Source organism: Schistocerca piceifrons, chromosome 2, assembly GCF_021461385.2.
Source record: "Schistocerca piceifrons isolate TAMUIC-IGC-003096 chromosome 2, iqSchPice1.1, whole genome shotgun sequence".
Classification (NCBI taxonomy): domain Eukaryota; kingdom Metazoa; phylum Arthropoda; class Insecta; order Orthoptera; family Acrididae; genus Schistocerca; species Schistocerca piceifrons.
Genome location: NC_060139.1, coordinates 30,239,407 through 30,267,008, shown reverse-complemented (window position 1 = coordinate 30,267,008; position 27,602 = coordinate 30,239,407). Strand labels below are relative to the sequence as shown.

Genomic DNA, 27,602 nt, shown 5'->3' with positions numbered 1-27,602 from the left:
TACCACAGTACTGGCTATTGATAATCGCTGCTGCTGCCACTCGCGGACGAACAATACTAGCAAACTCAGTGGTGCCATTAACACAAGAAGGGAACGAGACGCCACCACCGCTATTACAAGACGCCAAGTTATGAACGGCAAGAGCCAGAGCCGCACACTGCTCAAAGACGTCTTAATAATAGAATCCAGTATGTTGTTCGCGATGGCGAGTGTTCACCAGAGACAAGAACATCGTCAGGGCTGCCCCAGGGAAGTGTGATAGGACCGCTGTTGTCCTCTATATGCATGAATGATTGGGCAGCAATGTGCGGTGGTTTGCTGATGATGCCATGATGTACTGCAAGGTGCCGAAATTGAGTGACTGTAGGAAGATACAAGACGACTTAGACAAATTTCCCGTTGGTTTGATGATTGGCAACTAGTTGTAAATGTGGAAAAATGTATGTTAATGCGGATGAGTAGGGAGATCAAACCTGTAATGTTCGGATACAGTATTACCAGTGTCCTGTTTGATACAGCCAAGCAGTTTAAATATCTGGGCGTATCGGTGCAAAGCGATACGAGGCAGAACGAGCAAGTAAAGACAGTAGTAGGGGAGGCAAATGGTCGACTTCGGTTTATTGGGACAATTTTTGGAAAGAGTGGTTCGCCTGTAAAGGAGACAGCATATAGGACGCTGGAGCGACCTATTCTTGAATACTGCTTGAGTCTATGGGATCCGTACCAGGTCGGATTAAAGGAGGACATCGAAGCAATTCAGAGGTGCGTTACCAGTAGGTTCGAACAACGCGTAAGTGTAACGGAGATGTTTCGGGAAGTCTAGTGGGAATACCTGGAGGCAACAGGCGGCAACTGAACTACGATGATTGCCACTAACGTACGTTAGATTCGATCTCATGTCGCGATCCAGCCGGTGTACCAGCTGTACCAGTTTCTTTGGTTCTTCAGTGAAATGGTTGTAAAGCAGGTTTTAAACTTCTGAAAGTTTTAAGGAGTAGGTGTGAAGTAAGACCATAATTTATTGGCTATGAAATGCAAACTATAACGTAATAAAATTCGTAAAGGTAGGAAACTAAGACGAAGTGTGAATAATTTGCAACAACAAACGAGCATGGAGAGCATAAGGACAACAAGTGGAACACTGCAAAGGGATACAACGGAAATTGACCACAACTTCATTTGTTTTGGCTTAAATTTCAACATTGGTTGCTCTGCTTCAGCGGCATGTGGCCCAATACTGACTGAGCATAATAGAATTAAAATAATTTTTATGCAGCAAGAGTCACTATTTTAATCTGAAGTTCCCGAGTTTCGTGCAGAATACCGAGTATACGAAGCAGTAATGTATAGCGTCGAAACATGAAATAATGAAAGCAGCCTAGAACAGAAAGAGATAATGCTCATCAGAAATTATCATATAAAACACAAGATCAAATTTGATAAGAAAATAACATTTAAAAATACAGCAAATGAAGCAGGTGTAATGAAAGACAAGTCTAAAAGACGCTATTAACAGAAACGCAAAGTCGTAAACCAGATATGGCTAAAAGAAACCGGAGAAAAGAAAAGCAGTTGCATGAAAATCAAACACGCAGATAGTAAGATATGATTATTAACCGGTAATCAGCCTAATTAGTAGTTGTTGTAAACTGCTCTACAAAAAGATGGAGCGACTGGTAGAGCAGACTAGGGAGAAGATCAGTTTCGCCTCTGGAGAGATGTACGAATGGCGTTCAATAAGTAGGCCTAATGCTACGAGGTGCATTCAAGTTCTAAGGCCTCCGATTTTTTTTCTAATTAACTACTCATCCGAAATCGATGAAACTGGCGCTACTTCTCGACGTAATCGCCCTGCAGACGTACACATTTTTCACAACGCTGACGCCATGATTCCATGGCAGCGGCGAAGGCTTCTTTAGGAGTCTGTTTTGACCACTGGAAAATCGATGACGCAATAGCAGCATGGATGGTGAATATGCGGCCATGGAGAGTGTCTTTCATTGTTGGAAAAAGCCAAACGTCACTAGGAGCCAGGTCAGGTGAGTAGGGAGCATGAGGAATCACTTCAAAGTTGTTATCACGAAGAAACTGTTGCGTAACGTTAGCTCGATGTGCGGGTGCGTTGTCTCGGTGAAACAGCACACGCACAGCCCTTCCCGGACGTTTTTGTTGCAGTGCAGGAAGGAATTTGTTCTTCAAAACATTTTCGTAGGATGCACCTGTTACCGTAGTGCCCTTTGGAACGCAATGGGTAAGGATTACGCCCTCGCTGTCCCAGAACATGGACACCATCATTTTTTCAGTACTGGCGGTTACCCGAAATTTTTTTGGTGGCGGTGAATCTGTGTGCTTCCATTGAACTGACTGGCGCTTTGTTTCTGGATTGAAAAATGGCATCCACGTCTCATCCATTGTCACAACCGACGAAAAGAAAGTCCCATTCATGATGTCGTTGCGCATCAACATTGCTTGGCAACATGCCACACGGGCAGCCATTCGTGGCACCCACCTGGATGACACTTTTCGCATTTTCAGGTCGTCATGCAGGATTGTGTGCACAGAACCCACAGAAATGCCAACTCTGGAGGTCATCTGTTCAACAGTCATTCGGCGATCCCCCAAAACAATTCTCTCCACTTTCTCGATCATGTCGTCAGGCCGGCTTGTGCAAGCCCAAGGTTGTTTCGGTTTGTTGTCACACAATGTTCTGCCTTCATTAAACTGTTGCACCCACGAACGCACTTTCGACACATCCATAACTCCATCACCACATGTCTCCTTCAACTGTCGATGAATTTCAATTGGTTTCACACCACGCAAATTCAGAAAACGAATGATTGCACGCTGTTCAAGTAAGGAAAACGTCGCCATTTTAAGTATTTAAAACAGTTCTCATTATTGCCGCTGGCGGTAAAATTCCATCTGCCATACGGTGCTGCCATCTCTGGGATGTATTGACAATGAATGCGGCCTCATTTTAAAACAATGCGCATGTTTCTATCTCTTTCCAGTCTGGAGAAAAAAAATCCCAGGCCTTAGAACTTGAATGCACCTCGTACATTTTTTGTTCTCGGCAAATTTCGGTTGAAAAGATGCGGAATTTGTTGCGGGATGTCGTGTAATATTCCCACCTCAGCCCATGTAGTTTCATGACTTCCCGCTAGGCAGCGACACTATATGTAATCTTCAAATGGCGTCTGTGAAGGAGGTGCGTTCCAAACGGGTTTGTTTTGGGGTGAGTCGCCTCAGTACGCGTCCCACTAGGAGTAACATTAAACTATACCTTTCAGAAATCACTTACCTCACAAAAATCTTCATTACTCGAACTACTGCAGTACAGCGAGCGCCACTACTGCCAGCTAAATAAAAGATTCAAACTACGGAAGGCACTAACTACTGATAGGGATAGTTAGCAAATGAAAGATATTAATAGAGAACAAACAATGTATTTACCTTGATAGTCATAATATATATAGCAGTTCATGACAAATTACAAAACTCCGCCATCTCTCTCCCCACATCCACCACTGCTGGCGGCTCACCTCCAACTGCACAACGCTACGCGCTGTTCACATCCAGCTGCCGCTGCCCAACACTACAATGGCAGACAACAATGCAAACTAGCCACAGACTGCACACAGCACAGCCAGTGATTTTTATACAAAGATGGCGTTAGCAATAAAAAAAACCTAAACAGCCTACTTACAACTTCAGCGAATTCGTCGCCACAAACATGTAAACGAACTTTTCCTTGTGCATGACAACACAAGGCCTCACAAAACTTCACTGGACCGTACTTCCTCATCTACCCTACAGTCCGGATCTCGCACCTTCCGACTTCCATCTGATGAATGATACACTTCGCGGGAAGCACTACGTGAATGATGGGGAGGTTATCGACGAACCACGACCTTGGCTACGACTTCGATCAGTAGAGTGGTATCGTGCGGGCATACAAACTCTCCCAATAAGGTGGAGAAAGGCCGTCACACTGAATGCAGGATGTCATGAAAAATAGGGTTTTGTAGTATGGCGTATTGGAATCTTGCATAAAACCTACTTGCTTTCAGAAAAAAAGTGATGCATTACTTATTGAACATAGGAACACGTGGAGCAATGTGGCCTCAACGACGTACCTGGAAGACACACTGAAAAAAGATGCAAAGTTAGGTTTATAGCATTTCTCGACTGAGAAAAGAAACCTTTTAACAGTGCTGAGAGATATACGCTTTGAAATTCTGAAGGTAGAGCGATTAACATGCGGGGAGTGAAGATGTGACAGAGAGACAGTAATTGAGAAGGCAGTGACACAGAAGTGTAGCCTATTCTCCACGTTATTCATTTTCTACGGTCAGCAAGCAGTTCAGGAAACTATGGAGAAATTAGGAAAAGGAATGAAAGAGCAGAGATAATAAATTATAACTTTAATGTTTGCTAGTGACATTGTAATTGTGTCAGAAACAAATAAGGACTACGTGGATCAAAATAATGCCTGGTGTCTTGAAAAGAGATTATAAGCTAAATATCAAAAACGTAAAACACGAGTACTAGTTTAATTAAGTCAGGCGATGCTGAAGATATAGTTTAGGGTACCAGACAGTGAACGCGGGAGATGAGTTTTGCTACTTGGGCTGAAATATGACTGACGATGGTCGAATCAGAGACGACATAAAACGGGAATTGGCAACTGATACAAAAAGTTTCGAGAAAAATACAAATGAGTTAGCATCTAAAACAAATTTTTGTGTTAGGAAATCTTCTCGACAAGTATTTATTGGGAATGCAGCTTATATGGAAGTTAAATATGGATAATAAACAATACAGACTACAAGTGAAAATCGACTTTTCGAATGGAGTGTGACAAAATAATGCTAAAGATGAGCTGTGTTGATCGATAATTAATGAAGAGATATTGAAGCGAAATGGAGAAAAAATGGTTTTATGGCTGAACTTGACGAAAATACGGGACTAGTGGATACATCAGGTGGATACATCGTACGGCATCGAAGTGTAATTAAGGGTTGGGTAGGTGGGGCGTAGTATTTGCATATGAATAGCAAGGCTAGAATACATTGCGCATGTTCAAACGACGATGTGAACCATTAGCCGGAGGCTCAATTTTTAAAGCGAACACAGTATACTGAGAGAGTTAACACATATGATCTCAGTGTAACTTAAGTTTCACAGAACTTTGACCAGCTCTGACAAGAAAAGCGCAGAAATTGTTAACGAATTTCTCAAAGAAATGTACTACATTTCAAGTGAAAAACTATCTGCATCGGCGTTCCCTGTGTTGCAATGAAACACATTACCGTGTCGAGCTTTATGCTTAATCTCTTGGACATAGCAGATCAATGGCGATACGACACTGTTTGGCCCCCTTAACTTTACTAGTGACCTCTACACCATACAGCAATGATGCTTGTTGCTAGTATCGCCAACTGTTATGTGGGCCAAAAATATTTCCCGGACCAAATATCACAAGCAAAAATCACGTTCTCAGCGGATAACGCTACTTCAGCGGACGAAACGGACGTCCCTCACGGTCTGAGGTACAGTTCTCACGTCAGAGGCGTTCCTCCTATCGTTTCCAAACTGTTCACAGAACACCCAACAAATTGTGCGGGACTGGCGGGCTTCGCAGCGAGGTTATTGGAGAAGTAACTCAGCCAGCGAGATCGTATGTTTCACTCAGCAGCGAGAGGCTTCGCTGGAAGTTATTTCTTTCGAGTCGCAAACCCTCCTCGCCAGTTTCGTGGTGCTGCAAATACCAGTGACTTTCTTTGATTCATCGCTGTAATTCTCTTGTTCAGTTTATTCCTCTTGCAAGAACTACTGCACTGTGAACACAGCCCTGAAACAGCCACAACGTGTCATTATTAAAGAGCATACCATACAAAGTTTCAAGGCTGTTGCAATTAATGTTTCACGAAACTTATTTCTACGTTCGTTCACTGAAGACAGTTGAATATCAGAGTATTTTTATTTTTAGTCATAATTCCCTTTTTCACAGCAGGATTTGGAACGAAAGAAAGGTTTCTACTAATCGACGACTATCTGAAATTAAAAACGTGACGTTAGTGTAATTTTTCCATACTAAGTTTTATACTTACGTCACACGTAAAAGTTACGTGGGTACTCCGCAACGAAATACACTGCAACCGCTTTACTGTGCACGCTTCCCTACGGTGACCTGATGTCTCTTTCCGGTTAAACTGTGCAAAAGCTACAACACCATATCACTATTCCACTTTCTTGTATGTTGGTCTAGCTGTTCTCTATTGTTATTACTTATCCACTGAAGACGAAACTACTTCATACATTTATCTGCATGCCAGTGTGTGGCAAATCGCCATATTTCAAATTACGACTCTACGCGATTTACGAAACTACGCGATGATACCTCGCTACGAAGTGTCATTTCGAACTGACTCTCTGGTCGTATTTATATGTGGGCGCAACGGACGGCCGAACGGAACAACTGCTATCAACCGCTGTAGCATAACTAGCAGCACCTAAATGCTGTAATTAGAACTTTCTGTAAATCATTTTAATCTATTATGAATAGCGACTATTTACTTCCAAATTTAGTTTTTAGTAAGTAAATAAAAACTAATTAGAGGTAGCTCAATGGAGTGACATAGTGTTTTTATATCAAACTGACGCTATACACCAATTTTCGTCTTTCTGAGTCAAATATTCAGCGCCTTCAAATTTCCGTAAAAACGCCAATTTTGACCGAAATATTGCACCGATGAAGTTGAGATTTGCAATTTTTGACTGTGACACACATTTTCACATTCTGAACAATTTTTGGCGTTATAGCTTCATTATTTAGTTCCACTTTTTTTCTTCAAACGATATATTTAGCAAAACGTATTCATCTGATTAATCTGAGATTCAACAATTTTAGCGTTAATGTACAGAAGCATAACCTGACAAAGCTAGGAAAAGTTGTAAACGTAGGCTTCCGCGGCGGTTGTCACAGCCAATAAAATTCTTCTGGGTTTTGGACCGCATTGTCAACTATAAAATTTTTTAGTTGACAATGCGATCACAAACCCAGAAAAATTTGATTGACTTTGGAAAAGTTATTTTAATTTAAAAAAAAATGATTCTGAGCACTAAGGGGCTTTGACATGTGAGGCCATCAGTCCCCTAGACTTAGAACTACTTAAACCTAACTAACCTAAGGACATCACACACATCCATGCCCGAGGCAGGATTCGAAACTGCGACCGTAGCGGTCGCACGGTTCCAGACTGAAGCGCCTAGAACCGCTCGGCCACTGCGGCCGGCATTTAATTTTTAATTTCATTCTTAGATTACGACACAATACTTTGTATGGTACGAACAGGTGCGTTATAATGACGAGGCGCTAGCAGTAGTGAACTGGGTTAAGTCGCAGCACATTCGCTCCCATATGTATCTCTCACAATGGCACAGCACTTGTTTGACCACATGATATACTGAGAACCGTGACTATAGGATAATTATGAGGATTATAGTTTAAACAGCAACCAGCCTCGACTGTGGTTTTAATAGTTTATTTAAATGAGCCGATTACCTCTTTCAGAGCTATTACAGTCCGGAACCGCGCGACTGCTACGGTCGCAGGTTCGAATCCTGCCTCGGGCATGGATGTGTGTGATGTTCTTAGGTTAGTTAGGTTTAAGTAGTTCTACGTCTAGGGGACTGATGACCTCAGATGTTAAGTCCCATAGTGCTCAGAGCCATTTGAACCAACCATTTTGAAGAGCTATTACAAATCTACCTGCAGATGGCTATTGCGAGGGTCGTTACTTTCCAGCTGGGACCTCGTTTCGTACTCGTTACTGGTGTTGAGCAGTGGTGTGTATTTGCTTGCGGCAAATTCGTCCTGTATCTGTGTTATCCATTTTAAAATTAATATATTTTAGCAAGTGAACTACGGGGTGTTCAAAAAGTCTCTCCGCAGTGCCATATGATTGTTAGCCGCGCGTGCCGTATGATTGTTCGCCTGCCTGGGTTACTTCCCTTCTAGTGGACTCTCCCAGCATTTCGTTTATCTCAGCCAGCGTCAGTAGTATCGTTGGTGTGTGCCGCTACGTGTTGATATGAACGTTTAAGTTCAGTTCTGTTGTTCGTTTGTTTCGTTTTTGTCACTGTTAACATGCTAACCATTGAAGAGCGTCTGTTTTTAATCGAACAAGTGTTCAAAGCTGACGGTAAATACACAGTTTCAGTTCGTCAAACATCTAATTCAGTTTTCCCGGAGACAACACCTCCACATCGGATACTGTGCGAGATTTAACTAACGAATTTCGAAGTACGGGTTCAGTGACAGATGCACTGAGAAGTGGTCGTCCTAGCGTTTTGTCTGAGGATAAACTACTCGATATTTCCGATAAAATGTCCATGAGTCCGAACAAGTCAGTAAGAAAACTCGCCCAGGAAATCGATGTTAGTGTCGGATCGGCCCACGCCGCTGTAAGGAAAAAATTAGAGCTTTTCCCATACACAAGTGACAGTCGTGCAAGAACTGAAAAATACTGATCATGGCAAGAGACTGCATTATTGTCAACGGTTCAAAAATTTCGTTCAACAAAATGGAAGGGACATTCTTCATGAAACTTTTCACTCATGAGGCGTGGTTTCATTTATCCGGGTACACGAACTCGCAAAATTCTCGTATGTGGAGTACTGCAAATCCATTGTGTACTCATGAGGAACCATTTCATTCTGTGAAAATAGGAGTTTGGATTGCAACTTCTAGACGTCGGATTCTGGGTCCCATATTTTTCAACGAAACAATAAACGCACAACGATACTGCAGTAATATTCTGTACCCATTCATAGGAGAACTTGTGTTAAGTGAAATACTGAACGGTTATTTTCAACAAGATGGTGCAACCGCGCATACAGTTCGCGTTTCAATGTCACTGCTTGCTGATGTTTTTGGTGATCGCATAATTTCACAGGGGCTTTGGCCTCCATGATCGCCTGACCGAACACCACCAGACACTTTCTTCTGGGGTGCAGCGAAAGCAACTGTCTATAAAACCCGCCAAAATCCATCGATGAACTGAAAACTGCAATATCCACATTCACTGTTTCTGTTACAGAAGAAATGTTACATCTTGTGTTTAGAATCATGGTTATACGAATTGAATTGTGTATTCAACAACAGGGGGGGGGGGGGGGACACACTTTCAACATTTAATGTGATAATTTGTAAGTATAAATGAATATTCAACAAATTAATAACTTGTATTTCACTAAATTTTATTTCAGTATATTCACTGCGGCATACTACAGTGCGGCTAAAAATCATACGTCTCTGCGGAGATGCTTTTTGAACACCCCGTATATGAACGCTGTTACATTCTGTGGAAGCTGCGCTGGTACACACACTCACCTTTTACAAAATTTTGCCCAATTTCACTATCACGTGAATATGGACAATGTTTGGACAAGCTGAGAGTGTGTTAAAGCACTTTCCAAGGAAATTACCAGCACTCTTATAAAGCATGAGCAAAGAGGTTTAATTTTAAAATGCGTAGCACAAATACAGAATCATTCGCAACAAAGAAATACACACCACTGCGCCACACCAGTAACGAGTGCGAAATGAGGCCCCGGCAGGAAAAGATGGATATCTGCAGAAGCCAGCTGAAGATGATTTTATAATTAATCAGAAACCGGTAACGGTCTAATTTAAATAAAATATTTAAAACCGCACTTGCGGCTGGTTGCCGTTTAAATTAACATCCGATTAAAATCAACGAAGTCTTCCATAGCTACCTAAAGCAGATGACGTATTTTAGTTCCAGTGCTTGTGGTCACTGAGATATTTTGCCACACCTATTCCGTCCAATTGTTATCTCGATAGTACACTGCAATATTTCATCATCATCATCATCATCATTATCATCATCAAAAGCCACTGAACATCCACTAGTGGATAAAGATCGCCCCCACATTTTTTCCGCCATTATGGTCTTCAGATGAATGTTGCTGCTACCTGTTTTCTAGTCATCTATCAACCTTCCATTAAACTGTCTCTTCCATGAACATACTTGATCTATCTGCTATCCATTTGCCTGTCTACTTGTCCAGTACATCTCCAGTTGCGTTACGGTCATAATTATGTCATCACTTCAATCTATTGTCTGACCTATTTATTCTTTTTTCTGTTTTTCCCCGTAATTCCCAACCGTTACTTATCAATTTCATACTGCGATACCTTCATTCTACGAGTACAAGACACTTTTACACAGAATGGCTATGTCTTACTGCCGCAATAAAAAATGATAACACACTGTGTGTAAAATTACCGTTTAATAATCACCGAAAGTTTAGTTTTGGTAACTCTATTTAGCTTATTTAGAAGTGCACTAGGCCATTTCAACTCAATTTTTTCTTCCTCTCCATACATTCACAGTAGTCACCTGTATAAGAACTCATCAGCTGATACTACTGCTAGGGTGTTCATTTGTATTATTTTCTTTGTGAGTTTTGGCCATTAATTTTTTAGTCTTATTTTAATGAATTTTCAGGTTTACTTTGTACCTTGTTCTATTAAATATTCTATTAAATATTTCCAGTAAACGCAAAAGTATGTCACCAGCAAAATGAACAGGTATTGCTTCTTCCCCAGTTGAAGAATTTAACAATGTATTAGCCAGCAAGCAGTCACACTTCCATTGCTGTGTGCTGGTAATCGTTGTATAAATCAAGCACAGTGTTATCATATAAAGCACGTCGGTGATAAACTGTTCTTTCTTTCTGTAATCGTTTGTGCCGCTAATTTGCTACTTGGATGGTGGTTGTAATGATAATGTCCCTGTCGCAACAGCTTGCATTATCAGGTTCTGGCAGAGGGAAAGGCTTGTCGTTGGCAGACACTAAAGGATACACCGCAGAAGCGAGAGCAGGTGTTCCTTATCTAGCCTGCATTCTCGTTTCTCCGCAGTGTCATATTGTGGTGACTATGTTAATTCATAAATGTTGTTGTTTCACTCACTGTAAAATTTAACAAGTTTTCATTGAACTTTTATGTGTTAGACAGAAGTGCAAAGAGGAAAATGTACCTCAGGCTAGTGACAGAGGCTAGAAGAAATAAAAATTTTCTAAACGAGGTTTGCTTTACATCAACAAATGATGATGGTGAAGAGACACCGGCCGCGCGGGATTAGCCGAGCGGTCTCAGGCGCTGCAGTCATGGACTGTGCGGCTGGTCCCGGCGGGCATGGGTGTGTGTCTTTGTCCTTAGGATAATTTAGGTTAAGTAATGTGTAAGCTTAGGGACTGATGACCTTAGTAGTTAAGTCTCATAAGATTTCACACACATTTGAACATTTTTGAAGAGACACCACATTGGACCTGGTATCTCAAAGTTTTAGCAGCAGAGTGTATACTTCTATGTTAACACACCACTTAAAGACAGTAATTTAAACTTCATTGTTAATGCTCGCGATTTCTTTAGCAGGACGTTAAGTGAGTCAAAACAACAAACATTTATCTTCTGTAGGCATTTGTCAATAATAATTTTTTTTCCTAACATCATTATGTGTTATATGTATATTTTCGAACTATAAAAATTCGCACATCCTCCCAAGACAATCAATTTCACCGGCTGCTGTAGATTTGGTGAATGTTATTATCAGCGAGCGGAGTGGCAAATTGCATTCACGTCCTGCCTTTGCGTAAAACATCAACCCATGATTCAGTACATAGCTGAGCATCTAAATACACAATTAATAAAAAATTAAAAGGAAATATATTTTGGTTGCAGTTCGATGATACCACAGTAAAAAATAAGGGTGTATACTTATACTTACACTTTGGAGGACATTCTCTTGTGTAAAAGTAACATTGTAAGTACGATGGTTCAAGACTTGCTAGAGATACTGAACATCTCAAAGTTTGAAAATAATTTGGAATGGATAAAGTATTGATGGTGGTTGTTCAATGTCTGACTGTTATGAAGACTGCAGGCCCTTATTGAAACAAAGCTCAAAATTTAGTGTGGACTTATTGGATTTCGCACAGAGAAGCACTCACATCAAAACATTTGAGTCATCCACTGAGCCTGTTCCTATAACATTTGCTGAATCTTGTAAACTACAGAACAACTGAGTGAGTGAAAGTAGGGTTTTTAAAAAAGCATGTGGGAGTATGGGAGTCGAACACATACATACTCATATCTACTTTCTCTCCTCAAGACGGTTTGAAAAAGGTGCCACAGTGCACGATTCATGTAAACATGACGCTACTGACAATGCAGCGCAAAACTGACTTTGACTCTCCTGCCCTAGTATGTATTGCAGATACCCTGAAAAAACAACTGGAGTTGACAACAAATAAATGAGAAAAATTGAAGGAAAGGTCACATGTTTAGTGAAATGATTTATGTAAATGTAAGAAATAAAACAGATTGCAGAAACATTTGAGTAGCCTTTCAGTGATGCTCGAAATAATGAACAGCAAATGAGACTGCGCGGTGTATATAACCCACCAGACAAATATCCTCTGGTATTCTCCTACAATTCCAGGATTCTAAGTTAAAAATTAAAGTTTAAAATCTCAACCGTCATCTTATCTGCTATCTTTTTTTCTATTTATAGGCGCGTCAAATGTTTCTCTAATCTACACTCCTGGAAATTGAAATAAGAACACCGTGAATTCATTGTCCCAGGAAGGGGAAACTTTATTGACACATTCCTGGGGTCAGATACATCACATGATCACACTGGCAGAACCACAGACACATAGACACAGGCAACAGAGCATGCACAATGTCGGCACTAGTACAGTGTATATCCACCTTTCGCAGCAATGCAGCCTGCTATTCTCCCATGGAGACGATCGTAGAGATGCTGGATGTAGTCCTGTGGAACGGCTTGCCATGCCATTTCCACCTGGCGCCTCAGTTGGACCAGCGTTCGTGCTGGACGCGCAGACCGCGTGAGACGACGCGTCATCCAGTCCCAAACATGCTCAATGGGGGACAGATCCGGAGATCTTGCTGGCCAGGGTAGTTGACTTACACCTTCTAGAGCACGTTGGGTGGCACGGGATACATGCGGACGTGCATTGTCCTGTTGGAACAGCAAGTTCCCTTGCCGGTCTATGAATGGTAGAACGATGGGTTCGATGACGGTTTGGATGTACCGTGCACTATTCAGTGTCCCCTCGACGATCACCAGTGGTGTACGGCCAGTGTAGGAGATCGCTCCCCACACCATGATGCCGGGTGTTGGCCCTGTGTGCCTCGGTCGTATGCAGTCCTGATTGTGGCGCTCACCTGCACGGCGCCAAACACGCATACGACCATAATTGGCACCAAGGCAGAAGCGACTCTCATCGCTGAAGACGACACGTCTCCATTCGTCCCGCCATTCACGCCTGTCGCGACACTACTGGAGGCGGGCTGCACGATGTTGGGGCGTGAGCGGAAGACGGCCTAACGGTGTGCGGGACCGTAGCCCAGCTTCATGGAGACGGTTGCGAATGGTCCTCGCCGATACCCCAGGAGCAACAGTGTCCCTAATTTGCTGGGAAGTGGCGGTGCGGTCCCCTACGGCACTGCGTAGGATCCTACGGTCTTGGCGTGCATCCGTGCGTCGCTGCGGTCCGGTCCCAGGTCGACGGGCACGTGCACCTTCCGCCGACCACTGGCGACAACATCGATGTACTGTGGAGACCTCACGCCCCACGTGTTGAGCAATTCGGCGGTACGTCCACCTGGCCTCCCGCATGCCCACTATACGCCCTCGCTCAAAGTCCGTCAACTGCACATACGGTTCACGTCCACGCTGTCGCGGCATGCTACCAGTGTTAAAGACTGCGATGGAGCTCCGTATGCCACGGCAAACTGGCTGACACTGACGGCGGCGGTGCACAAATGCTGCGCAGCTAGCGCCATTCGACGGCCAACACCGCGGTTCCTGGTGTGTCCGCTGTGCCGTGCGTGTGATCATTGCTTGTACAGCCCTCTCGCAGTGTCCGGAGCAAGTATGGTGGGTCTGACACACCGGTGTCAATGTGTTCTTTTTTCCATTTCCAGGAGTGTATTTCATTTCTTACATTTAGACAAATAATTTTACAAAACCGAAACACTGTACAATTCATTTTTCAAAGTATTTTGTTTTAGATTTTTTATTGACAGTTATGAATCGCACCAATACAACTTTTTATGCGTAAAATAACTAGGTCTTGAAGAGATGAACTTTGTGAGACTTCATTTATTTCAGACAAAAATACGTTGTGTAATTTCTAGGGAGCCACGTTTTCACCAAACATTTGACCAAAAACAAGAGAAATGCATACTGGTCATTCAGTCAAACTTCTACAGTTGGTTTGTGTGAGTACAATGTATAGCAACGAAGAGGATGTAGAAATGCACTCATTGATAGCGAATATAAGTTAGCAGAACAGTAATTCCAGTAATGTTTCATTAGTACCGTCTGGTAAACAAAACAGAAGTGTAGAGAGTATCAGTCGAGTCGTATGGTTGGACTGAAGAGTTTCTAGCAAACGAAACACAGCTCGTCGTTTTCAATGGAGAGAAATTTTCAGACGTAAAAGTAACTTCAGGAGTACCTCCAACGGAGTGTTATAGGACCATTCCATTTTAACAATATATATCAGTGACCTACTGGATAACGTCGGAAGTTCCATGACGCTTTTCGCGAATGATGCTGTTGTATAGAGAGAAGTCACAACGCTAGAAAAATGTAGTGAAATGAAGAAGACATGTTATTGTGATTCCACAATTGCAAAAAAATCACTGGAAGTAGTTAGTTCCATAAAACACGTACGTGCATGCTTACGGAGCGATTTTAGGTCTAAAGATCAGATGAAACTAATACCAGGTAAGGCATATTCCAGAGAGATTCACTGGAAGAATCCTCAGGAAATGAAGCACACCCATAAAGAAGGAAACTTACAGAACCTCGTTCGATCAATACCTGAAAATCGCTCGGCAGTCACAGATCTGAACCAGATAAGATTGGTAGTAGAGGAAATAGAGGCCATTCAAGAAAGGGCAGCACGTTTCTTTACAGCTTCATTCAGTAAGCGCGAAAGCGTCATGGAGATACTCAGGTAACTCTAGCGGCAGAGAGGCACTGTAACAGAAGTGTAGAGAGTATCAGACGAGTCGTATGGTTGGACTGAAGAGTTTCTAGCAAACGAAACAAAGCTTGTCGTTTTCAATGGAGAGAAATGCATCGCGCCGTGATTTGCTATTAAAGTTCCGAGAGCATACGTTTCTAGAACACTCAGTCCTACATATGTCTTGCGAAAAGACCACTAAGGTAAAATCAGAAAGATTAAAGCTCACACGGAGGCCACCGGCAACTGTTCTTCCCGCATGCAGTTCGCGAGTGGAACAGGGAAAGGTGGAAGTGAGAGCGAGACACAGACTCCTCTCCGCCATATATCGTAATGTGGCTTGCTAACTGTAGATATAGACGTTACACTGAAGAACGAAAGAAACTGGAACAGCTGCCCTTGCGAGCACGCAGAACTGTCGTAACACGACATGGCATGGACTCGACTAATGTCTGAAGTAGTGCTGGAAGGAATTGACACCATGAATCCTGCAGGACTGTCCATAAATCCGTAAGACTGCGAGGGGGGTGGAGATCTCTTCTGAACGCACGTTGCAGGGCATCTCAGGTTTGCTAAATAATGTTCATGTTTGGGGAGGTTTGTGATCAGCGGAAGTGTTTAAACACCTAATAGTGATTCTTGAGTTACTCTGTAGGTATTCTGGACGTCTTAGGCGTCGCATTGTCCTGCTGGAATTACCCAAGTCCGTCGGAGTGCACAGTGGACATGAATGGATGCAGGTGATCAGACGGGATGCTTACGTACGTGTCATCTGTCACATTCGTATCTAGACGTATCAGGGGTCGCATATCACTCCAATTGCACAAGTCCAAAACCATTACAAAGCCTCCACCAGCTTGAACAGTCCCCTGCTCACATGCAGGGTCCATGGATTCATGAGGTTGTCTCCATATCCGTAAATGTCCATTCACTCGAAACAGTTTGGAACGAGACTTGTCCGACCAGGCAACTTGTATCCAGTCCAGTCCAATGTCGGTGTTGAAGGGCGCAGGCGAGCCGTAGAGCTTAAGAGTCCTGCTGTCATCAAGTCTACACGGATGAGCCTTCGGCTCTAAAAGCTCATATCGATGATGTTTCGTTGAAGGGTTCGCAAACTGACACTTGTTGATGGCCCAGTACTCAAATCTGCAGCAATTTGTGGAAGGGTTGCACTTCTGTCACGTTCAATGATTCTGTTCAGTCGTCCTTTGTCCCATTCTTGCTGGATCTTTTTCTGGGAGCAGCGATGTCGGAGATTTGACATTTTACAGCATTCCTGGTATTCAAGGTACACTCGTGAAATGGTCGTGCGGGAAAATCCCCACTTCATCGCTACCTCGGAGATGCTGTGTTCCATCGCTCGTGCGCCGACCATAACAGCACGTTCAGACTCACTTAAATCTTGATAAGCTGCCGTTGTAGCAGCAGTAACCGATCTAACAATTGCGTCAGACACTTGTTGTCTTATATAGTCGTTCCCGATCGCAGCGCTGTATTGTGCCCGTTTACATCTCTCTGTGTTTCAAATGGTTCAAATGGCTCTGAGCACTATGGGAGTTAACATCTGTTCGGTGTAGGGCGGCGGCGGTGGGGTGAGTGGATTGCTGTGGCCTGTTGTGGGGTTGTGAACCACTGAGGGCTACGGCGGGAACAAGCCTCTCCGTCGTTTCCATTTTCCCGGTTTAATGCAAACATACATGTTCCTATTATTATTTGCGTAGTTTAAATTATTTATTAGTATCGTGAAAGGTTGTTTTCAAGGTATTTCTGGGTGTGTGCATCGGTTTCTTCGGTAGGACGAGAAGTCTAACGTCAACAACAGTGAACGTCTTGGACGTATTCCACATACCCGAATCTAGTTGCCTGTTTGGTGCAGTAGTAGTGCAAGCCCTGGACATGTCTGGTTGTTGCCCCAAATACCCGACGTCCCAAATCCATTCCCCGAATTGGTCCCACGGACAGGTCTCACTGTAGCACCACACTATCGAGCAATTGCCAAACTATGTAGTGGTAGCGTATCGATCCTATCACCTTCTTTCCAATTCGTAAGGTGTAGTGTTCTATGAACGTCTTATGCCACGAGTTTTCTGGTACCGCCTGCAAAACAGCGTCACGTAGCCACCACTACGGCTATCTTTCATAAATTCTAACTTCGACTCGACTCTTAGTCGAGGGGCATGAAAGGGAAGCAGTGGTTGGGAAAGGAGTGAGACAGGGTTGTAGCCTCTCCCCGATGTTGTTCAATCTGTATATTGAGCAAGCAGCAAAGGAAACAAAAGAAAAATACGGAGTACGCATTAAAATCCACGGAGAAGAAATAAAAACTTTGAGGTTCGCCGATGACATTGTAATTCTGTCAGAGAGAGCAAAGGACTTGGAAGAGCAGTTGAACGGAATGAACAGTGTCTTGAAAGGAGGATATAAGATGAACATCAACAAAAGCAAAACAAGGATAATGGAATGTAGTCTAATTAAATCGGGTGATGCTGAGGGAATTACATTAGGAAATGAGACACTTAAAGTAGTAAAGGAGTTTTGCTATTTAGGGAGTAAAATAACTGATGATGGTCGAAGTAGAGAGGATATAAAATGTAGACTGGCAATGGCAAGGAAAGCGTTTCTGAAGAAGAGAAATTTGTTAACATCGAGTATAGATTTAAGTGTGAGGAAGTCGTTTCTGAAAGTATTTGTATGGAGTGTAGCCATGTATGGAAGTGAAACATGGACGATAACTAGTTTGGACAAGAAGAGAATAGAAGCTTTCGAAATGTGGTGCTACAGAAGAATGCTGAAGAGAAGGTGGGTAGATCACGTAACTAATGAGGAGGTACTGAATAGGATTGAGGAGAAGAGGAGTTTGTGGCACAACTTGACTAGCAGAAGGGATCGGTTGGTAGGACATGTTCTGAGGCATCGAGGGATCACCAATTTAGTATTGGAGGGCAGTGTGGAGGGTAAAAATCGTAGAGGGAGACCAAGAGATGAATACAGTAAGCAGATTCAGAAGGATGTAGGTTGCAGTAGGTACTGGGAGATGAAGAAGCTTGCACAGGATAGAGTAGCATGGAGAGCTGCATCAAACCAGTCTCAGGACTGAAGACCACAACAACAACAACAACTTCGACTCGCAACTAAATGAACAACGTAATCACTTCGAACACCGCTTTTTCGTAGCCTGAACATTCCTAATACAATTAACCGCATTTATAACTCTCTGAAAATCAACTGGGCAAGCTTACTTCTTCCGAATCGTTCAGTGGATAGACTAGAAGGTCGTTGCGAAACAAAGTTATGAACTTCACTTTTTACGTTCAACTATCGCTCTGACAGATGATTCCCACTACAGCGCAGTGACAGCATACAACATTAGATCAGAATCAATAATGATTCACCTTGTAACCAATAATTCTGAAAAAATATTTACTATTTTCTGATAATGGTCGCCACGTCCTCAAGTTATGAATACTGGAAAAACTAGCTTGTTTATTGAGTACAGTTATTGAATGTAGTATTTCATTAGTGTTATTAGTGTTTGTTGTACGAAGATGAAACGTACAAACTTTACTTCACTTTGTATTCAAGTACTGCTTTAAGAAATTTGTTAATAGAACTGAATATAGTACTGATCTGTAGTAATCATTTACTTTAATGTTGAACTTGGAGTGAATGAATTTATGCCAACACAAGTCAAGCAAAAACCGAAACAATGCAACGCATCGAACTTGTGAGGCTCCTTTTCTTATATTAACGCACAATAACGTCATTGCTTGAGGCTACGAAACTTACTTATCCGAAACAAGTAACTTTGAAATAAAATTTAAGACAAACGAAATATGTGCTTAAAATTGAAATGTGGACCTTCATTAATTTTTACAGTTGGTATATTGAATCAAAACACATCTCACTGCTATCTCCTACGCAATACTAAAGAATGAATTGCCTTCTGTTTGCCTTGTTCGATGCAGTGCAGGTGAAGACGTGACGCTACGGTACTCCTGAATGTTTCTCACGTTTATAATAATTTGGGGCGGCCGAAGTGCCATAATGACTACCACTGATTAGCATAGGACGAGGTACCGGCAGAAGTAAAGCTGTGAGGACGAGTCGTGAGTTGTGCTTGGGTAGCTCAGTTGGTAGAGCATTTACCCGCGAAAAGAAAAGGTCCCGAGTTCGAGTCTTGGTCCAGCACACAGTTTTAAGCTGCCAGGAAGTTTCAATTTTCCTCTTGTTACGTTCAAAATATTCTTGTGACCCTGTAGGTCTGCATTTCGACATGACTTTTCTGTTGTGTTTCGTACAGGACGGTGAACACTTTTTGTGACCGAAATGGTCGGAATAAAATATAAGTGAAGATTGGGCCTTGCAAGTTATGAAACATTTTTATAATCCGCCATGGGCCGTATGAAGGACACTGCAGAGCCAAAGAAACTGGTACACCTGCCTAATATCGCGGGGCCGCCATGATTACGCAGAAGTGCCGCAACACGAACTGGCATGGACTCGACTAATGTCTGAAGTAGTGTTGGAGGGAATGGACACGAGTTATCCAGTAGGGCTATTCACTAATCCGTAAGAGTACGAGGGGTTGGAGATCTCTTCTAGACAGCACGTTGCAAGGCAGATACGCTCAATAAAGCTCAAGTGTGGGGAGTTTGATGGCCAGCGGAAGTGTTTAAGGTCAGAAGAGTTTTGGTCGATTCACTCTGTAGAAATTGTGGACGTGTGGGATGCCGCGTTATCCTGGTCGAATTGGCATAGTCCGTCCGAATTCACAATGGACTTGAATGGATGCAGGTGATCTGACAGGATGCTTACGTACGTGTCAACTGTCAGAGTCGTATCTAGACGTATCAGGAGTTCCAAACACTCCAGCTGCACACGCCCCATACCATTAATTCAGCCTCCAGCAACATGAATAGTCCCCTACTGACATGCAGTGCCCATGGGTTCATGACGTTGTCTCCATACCTGTACACGTCCATCTTCTCTATACAGTTTGAATTGAGACTCGTAGGACGAGGCAACATGATTCCACTCAACAACAGTTCCAGGCAAGGCGTAAAGCTTTGTGTCGTGCAGTCACGAAGGGTACACGAGTGGGCCTTCGGCTCCGAAACATCGTATCGGTGATGTTTCGTTGAGTGGTTCGCACGCTGACACTTGTTGATGGTCCAGCATGGAAATCTGTAGCAATTTGCGGAAGGATTGCACTTCTGTCACGCTGGATGATTCTCTTCAGTCGTCGTTGGTCCCGTTCTTGCAGGATCTTTTTCGGGCCAGAGCGATGTCGGAGATTTGATATTTTACCGGATTCCTGATATTCACGATGTTATTGTTGTTGTTGTGCTCTTCAGTTCTGAGACTGGTTTGATGCAGCTCTCCATGCTACTCTATCCTGTGCAAGCTTCTTCATCTCCCAGTACTTACTGCAACCTACTTCCTTCTGAATCTGCTTAGTGCTTTCATCTCTTGGTCTTCCTCTACGATTTTTACCCTCCACACTGCCCTCCAATGCTAAATTGTGATCTCTTGATGCCTCAGAACATGTCCTACCAACCGGTCCCTTCTTCTTGTCAAGTTGTGCCACAAACTCCTCCCCAATTGTATTCAGTACCTCCTCATTAGTTATGTGATCTACCCATCTAATCTTCAGCATTCTTCTGTATCACCACATTTCGAAAGCTTCTCTTCTCTTCTTGTCCAAACTATTTATCGCCCATGTTTCACTTCCATACGTGGCTACACTCCATACAATTATTTTCAGAAACGACTACCTGACACTTAAATCTATACCCGATGTTAACAAATTTCTCTTCTTGAGAAACGCTTTCTTTGTCATTGCCAGTCTACATTTTATATCCTCTCTACTTCGACCATCATCATCTATTTTTCTCCCCAAATAGAAAAACTCCTTTACTGCTTTAAGTGTCTCATTTCCTATTCACGATACACTCTTGAAATGATCGTAGGGGAAAATTCCCCACTTCATCGCTACCTCGGAGATGCTGTGTCTCATCGCTTGTGCGCCGACTATAGCACCACGTCCAAACTCAAATCTTGATAACCTGCCGTTGTAGCAGCACCAGCCGATCTAACAAATGCCTCAGACACTTGCTGTCCTATACAGGCGTTGCCGACCGTAGCGCCGTAGTCGACCTGTATTTGAATACACATGCCTATACCAGTTTCTTTAGCATCTACATCTACATCTACATACATACTCCGCAATCCACCATACGGTGCGTGGCGGAGGGTACCTCGTACCACAACTAGCATCCTCTCTCCCTGTTCCACTCCCAAACAGAACGAGGGAAAAATGACTCCCTATATGCCTCTGTACGAACCCTAATCTCTCTTATCTTTGTGGTATTTCCGCCAAATGTAAGTTGGCGGCAGCAAAACTGTTCTGCAGCCAGCCTCAAATACTGGTTCTCTAAATTTCCTCAGTAGCGATTCACGAAAACAACGCCTCCTTTCCTCTAGAGACTGCCACCCGAGTTCCTGAAGCATTTCCGTAACACTCGCGTGATGATCAAACCTACCAGTAACAAATCTAGCAGCCCACCTCCGAATTGCTTCTATGTCCTCCCTCAATCTGACCTGATAGGGATCCCAAACGCTCGAGCAGTACTCAAGAATTGGTCGTATTAATGTTTTATAAGCGGTCTCCTTTACAGATGAACCACATCTTCCCAAAATTCTTCCCCACAACTGCCATTATATGCTTGTCCCACTTCATATCGCTCTGCAATGTTTCACACAAATATTTAATCAACGTGACTGCGTCAAGCGCTACACTACTAATCGAGTATTGAAACATTACGGGATTCTTTTTCCGCCGGCCGGTGTGGCCGAGCGGTTCTAGGCGCTTCAGTCCGGAACCGCGCGACTGCTATGGTCGCAGGTTCGAATCCTGCCTCGGACATGGATGTGTGTGATGTCCTTAGGTTAGTTAGGTTTAAGTAGTTCTAAGTTCTAGGGGACTGATGACCTCAGATGTTAAGTCCCATAGTGCTCAGAGCCATTTGAACCATTCTTTTTCCTATTCATCTGCATCAATTTACATTTATCTATATTTGGAGTTAGCTGCCATTCTGTACACCAATCACAAATCCTGTCCAACTCACCTTGTATCCTCCTACAGTCACTCAACGACGACACCTTCCCGTACACCAGAGCATCATCAGCAAACATGTAACGTGTCAGGCAAATCCAACACCTTCCATGAAAACCCTGGCATGATAAGCAAATCCAGTAGTATGTGACATAGCTCCGAATAAATCGAGACAGTAAATAAACCAAAGTAATACGAGTAACGAGTGAGCAAATGGAATACCACAGACTAACACAAGAATGCCTAAATGCATGTCATACCTTCCCACCGTGAGACAGACGCAGTTCTGAGGGGAGAAACGAGAACAGAAGCCGAGAGCAGAACCGTGTTAAGCGAGAAGGCCCTACGATAAGGGACGGACACCCACGTCGACAGCTAACCGCTACGACCACACCACCCGCAAGTTTTAGCGTGAGACTTTTTCGCGTCTCTGTTACGTTAGGACCACCCTCCAGCCCATGTTAAAAGATAGAGCCCTCTAGAAGAACAGTATAGATCTTACGATAACGCTAAAAGGGTCACACCAGCTGCAAGTTTTAGCTTGAGACTTTTTCGCGTCTCTGTTACGTTGCAAACTTTAAAAACATTGCCCCTCCACGAAAAGTATAACATTTCTCATTGGATAGACAGAATTTTTGTAGGTGGAGCTTAAGGTTAACATTGAGACCCCGATTGGTCAGATGAAAACACAGCCAGATAGTTTTTTTAAACCAACTTCGGTAAATTGTAGTAAGGAGAAGTTAGGAGAGAGTTGCCTCCGAGATGGCGAGGTGAGCGGAGCTGCGCCGGACGCCGCCCCCTGACGAACACCGACAAGGTAATGAACGCACGCGATGCCGCATTTTTGAGCGCATAAAGCTTCACTCAGAACTGCAGAAGTCTCATCTGTTACACCCCCTTTTTACATAATACTAGTGTCGATCGTCAATTAAAGCTCATGGTGTTCACATTTGCCACTTGAAGTAAAAATCTGAAACGCGATGATTTTTCTGTTATATAGTTATTGAGAAGCTACATCAGCCACTGTAATTTACGACAAGTTAGATAAGTAATTAAAGATAATTGAGGGTCACTGTAGACCATTTTGATAGTTTTCTCTCTTGTGAAACTTAATTTAAACCTAGATTATAGATGTGATATGGCATAGGTCATCCTTCGATCCATTGTAGAACTTGGAAACCCACTCAGGGAATATTCGTTCACATTTTTGTTGAACGCAGTTGGTTTTTACCATCCTGTATTAAAACATTTCTTTTATCAATAGTGCAATTTATAAACAATGTTTTGTGAGTAGAATAAAATTTCCAATGGTAAACTTAACTGCATTTTCGACGTTATTTTACCAGCTAACTAAAAATAGGAAAGCCTTGAACCCCTTCCACTAAATTTAGTTAGTATTAAGATTCTCTTACAGGGAGTGCAGTGGAGCTGACGCTGAAATCATTAAGTATTTGGTTATATCATCGCTAGTCTCACTGAACTCTTCTGAATTCTACATGTCATGTGTGGTCTGGCGTCTCCTTACCAGCAACAGGTCCCAGCTTCAAACTAGTCAATTCCCTAAAAAACACGCTCAGAAGGTCGTTGCGCAAAAGTAGTAGGGAGACACGATATAGAACAAACAGACACCACGCAGAATGCTTAGAAACAGCCGCACATTGCTATCCACCCTAGCACTTCAGTGTAACAGTGTTCCCGTTTTTTTTTTTTTTTTTTTTTTACTAAAACTGGACATACCTGGTCCTTTCACCAATGTCTTCAGTTTGGTAGAGCTCGTCGCTTACGGGCTGTGTCGCCTGCTGTCTTGCAGGCTGCCGGCGGTGGACCGGAGCCGTCTGTCGGTGTCTGAGGTGGTGCACCGGGTGCGCGTGGAGGTGACGGAGACTGGCACCGAGGCGGTGGCGGCGACGGTGGCCTGGGTGACGCGCACCACCCACCCCACGGTCCGCGCCGACCGGCCCTTCCTGTTCGCCATCCAGCACCTGCCCTCCAGGGCGCTCCTCTTCTGGGGCACCGTCGTCCGCCCTTAGGCGGAACGCGCCAGCGCCGCCATAGTAGGAGCGGGCTGCAGCTGGCGAGCGGCTTGAGCGGGCCTGGCCGCACCGTAACGTGTGCGGCGAGGCGGTCGTCGAATGTGGACTTCTCTCACTGTCGTAGTGGGCTGGAGTGAAAACACGAGAACAATAGTAGAAGGATGCCAAACAAACTTACAGCTGTTTTTATCATTTTCTGTTACCGACTCTAACTGTACGTGTTTCCAAACCTAAGTTCATTTAAAACACATAATATTTAATGCAGAAGAAACAAATTTTCAAACTGCCATCATGTTGCTTTATTAAATATTTTATTTATGAAATATCACATATTTAACATTTTTTACTCCATGTAGTCTTGTATAATAGGATATTTGTTTTCTACAGGAACTCGAATTGAAGATCGGATTTTTTTTTCAGAATAACATTAACACTGTAAATAAGTTATACACAACTGCAACCAGTCACTTTTTTCAATAATAATGCTTTATTACATGAACCGGTTACATATACATGTTACATATTACCATATTACTAGGAGTCATTACATATTACATATACAGGTCCTAGTCATACAGACAGCTGCACCTCATTGCAGATTCAATAACTCTGTATTATTGATTCCTTGGGATTCATGTTAGTGCCAAACATGATAATTGCTATTAAAAAAAAAGACCTGCTTGTAACATACAAGAAGAAATAACATATCAGATCACCTGAAATTTGTTCTTGTAGTAATTTATTATTATTTTATCTAGTGCTCTCATGTTATCCCCATTCTGATAAAAAACTTGTCCTTATATCGACTTTAACACATGAAAAGAAGAACAAATTACATCTCTGTACAAAGTAGGCTTATGCCATATCTCTCTGTCAAGATCTTTCTTATAAGCAACAGTTGTAAAGCGCATGCTGGATGCTGGTAAAGTGTCACTGTTAAAGTGTGAACTAATATAGTTCGTGTGAAAGTGTTCTGGACATCAAAATGGAGGTAGACAGATACGAAAAAAGCCGCCTATTCTGTCGCAGTAAGTAAAAACTAAATTTACATCCATATCGACAGATAAGCTATAGTCATGGCGATACATTAAAGTGTGACCCATCTTTCTGCCATAGAACCAGCACCCAGCATTATGCTACTACCAGTAATGATGTAACTTCCCGGATCCTCCCGAAATCATCTGAAGATGAACCTGAAAGGGTTCGAAAACCGGTTCATGTAATAAAGCATTATTATTGAAAAAAATGACTGGTTGCAGTTGTGTATAACTTATTTACATTAATATACAGTCACGGTTCTAAAATATCCGTAATGGATAAGCATAACATTAAAACTGGTTGGCTGCTATTTTTCAGTCCTACTAAGTTTGCTGAGGCAGTAGCCACATTTAAAATCATTTTTGCTTCTTAATTTTCAAGCTGGAAGAATTTTTATATCAAGACTTAAGTTCGATTAATTTTACTTTTATTTAAGAGCTTGGAACTTCAATTCTAACGTTGATTTTTCACAATCATTACTAATATCAGCAGACAATAGTTTAACATTACTTCCCACAAGAACAGGTGTGTTTACAGCTTAAAACTATTGCATCGTTTCAAGAGCATAGACGTTTTGTTTCCACGGAACTGAACACTTCTTCAGAGCCATACAGTTGCACTCGAGCCTCCCTAGCTGAGTAGTCAGCGCGACTGACTGCGACGCGGAGGGCTAGCCTTTGATTCCTGGTACTGCCAAAGGTCTTTCCCTGGTGGAAGGACCGGAACAGAATTAACCCAGCCCCCTGAGGCAAACTGAGGAGCTACTAAACCGACCAGCGGCGGATCGACGAAGCGAATACTGACAACAGCAGTCGCAGTTTAGTGCTGACACATCGCACATCCACACCGCATCCAATGATGCCGTTGCCGAAGGATGATACAATGATCGGTTGGTACCAGTTTGTGCGCCATTGCCACCGATGGGCACACCAGGCCTTATACACAGGAGTTTATGTGCACCAGAGAAAAAACATAAAGCAAATAATAGCATCAAAATCCTGCAGACTACGCCGATTAAGGACCTAGTTGCCGAGGGCAACTGTACGTTTAAAGGATTGGCAATCATTGGAAAAAATTAAAATGATGGGTAAGTGATAAATGGAAAATCACAAATCGAAAGATTCAGAATTCAATTTGTAGTCGCTCCTTGGATTTTTTTTATGTCATCTCTTGTTTGGAGTCTGGCATTAATTAGTAAACCTCAAAAATCCCAAGTTGCGCCGCTGATACAAATCCGTTGGCTGGATAATTTAGCGATTTTTAACTGACTTGTCCGAGGAAGGCAAAGGCAACGTAGCTCCAATAGTAGCGTGCCTAGAAGTGGTCAAACCTCCTTTTGCTTTATGAACAGCTTTATTTTCAGACGGCAAGAGACTCACACTTTAGTGTAAACCTCCACCGGTGATTCAAAAGTCATCACTGAAACACAAGTGTTAAAAACGTGGTTGTACCACAGAGTATTTAAAATGCTACAAACGACGACAATGACACGTGATTATGTACTTAAATGTGCCATCAGAGATATACACTGAGTTGCCAAGAGTAATAGGATACCTCCGAAAATCGAGTCGGATATCCTTTTGCCCGGCATAGTGAAGCAACCCGACGTAGCATGGTCTCAACATGTTGTTGGGAGTCCCCTTCAGAAATACTGAGATATGCTAACTCTACAGCCGTCCATAATTGCGAAAGTATTGTCTGTGCAGAATTTTGTGTAGGAAATGACCTTTCGATTATGTCCCGTGTCGCGCGATCTGGGTGGCCAAATCATTCGTTCGAATTGTCTAGAATCAAGAGCAATTGTGACCTGGTGAGATGGCGCTTTGTCAGTCACAAAAATTCCATCAATATTTAGCTGCAAATGGTATCCATGTAACCGAACACAAACACTTCCAGTGAATGATCGGTTCCGTTGGACCAGAGAACCCAGTTCATTCCATGTAGATACAGCCCACACCGTTATGGAACCACCACCAGCTTGCACAGCGCCTTCTTGACAACTCGGCTCCATGGCTTTGTTAGGTCCGCACCACACTCGAACCCTACCATCAGCACTTACCAACCGAAATCACTGAAAAACCGGGCTACGGTTTTCGAGTCGTCTAGGATCCAACCGCTATGGTAAAGAGCCTAGGACAGGCGCTGCAGGCGATGTCGTATTGTTGGCAGAGGCACTCGCATCGGTTGTCTGCTGCCTTATCCCATTAACGCCAAATTTCACCGCACTTATGTAATGGCTTTAGAAACCAGGTTTCAAATTGTAAGACATTTCCTGGGGCAGATGTGGATTCTGACCACAATCTATTGGTTATGAACTG

General features: G+C 43.0%; 1 protein-coding gene across 1 annotated transcript in view; it reads left to right on the top strand.

Annotated features, from left to right (window-relative positions):
- Nucleotides 1-24,569, top strand: part of LOC124773151 (leukocyte elastase inhibitor-like) — a 74,931-nt gene extending 50,362 nt beyond the window's left edge. Inside the window, exon 4 of the mRNA XM_047249377.1 lies at nucleotides 24,024-24,569. Within this exon, the coding sequence (XP_047105333.1) occupies nucleotides 24,024-24,243 (220 nt within the window). The 3' untranslated portion in view covers nucleotides 24,244-24,569. The remainder of the gene's footprint in view (nucleotides 1-24,023) is intronic.
- Nucleotides 24,570-27,602: the final 3,033 nt, after the last annotated feature.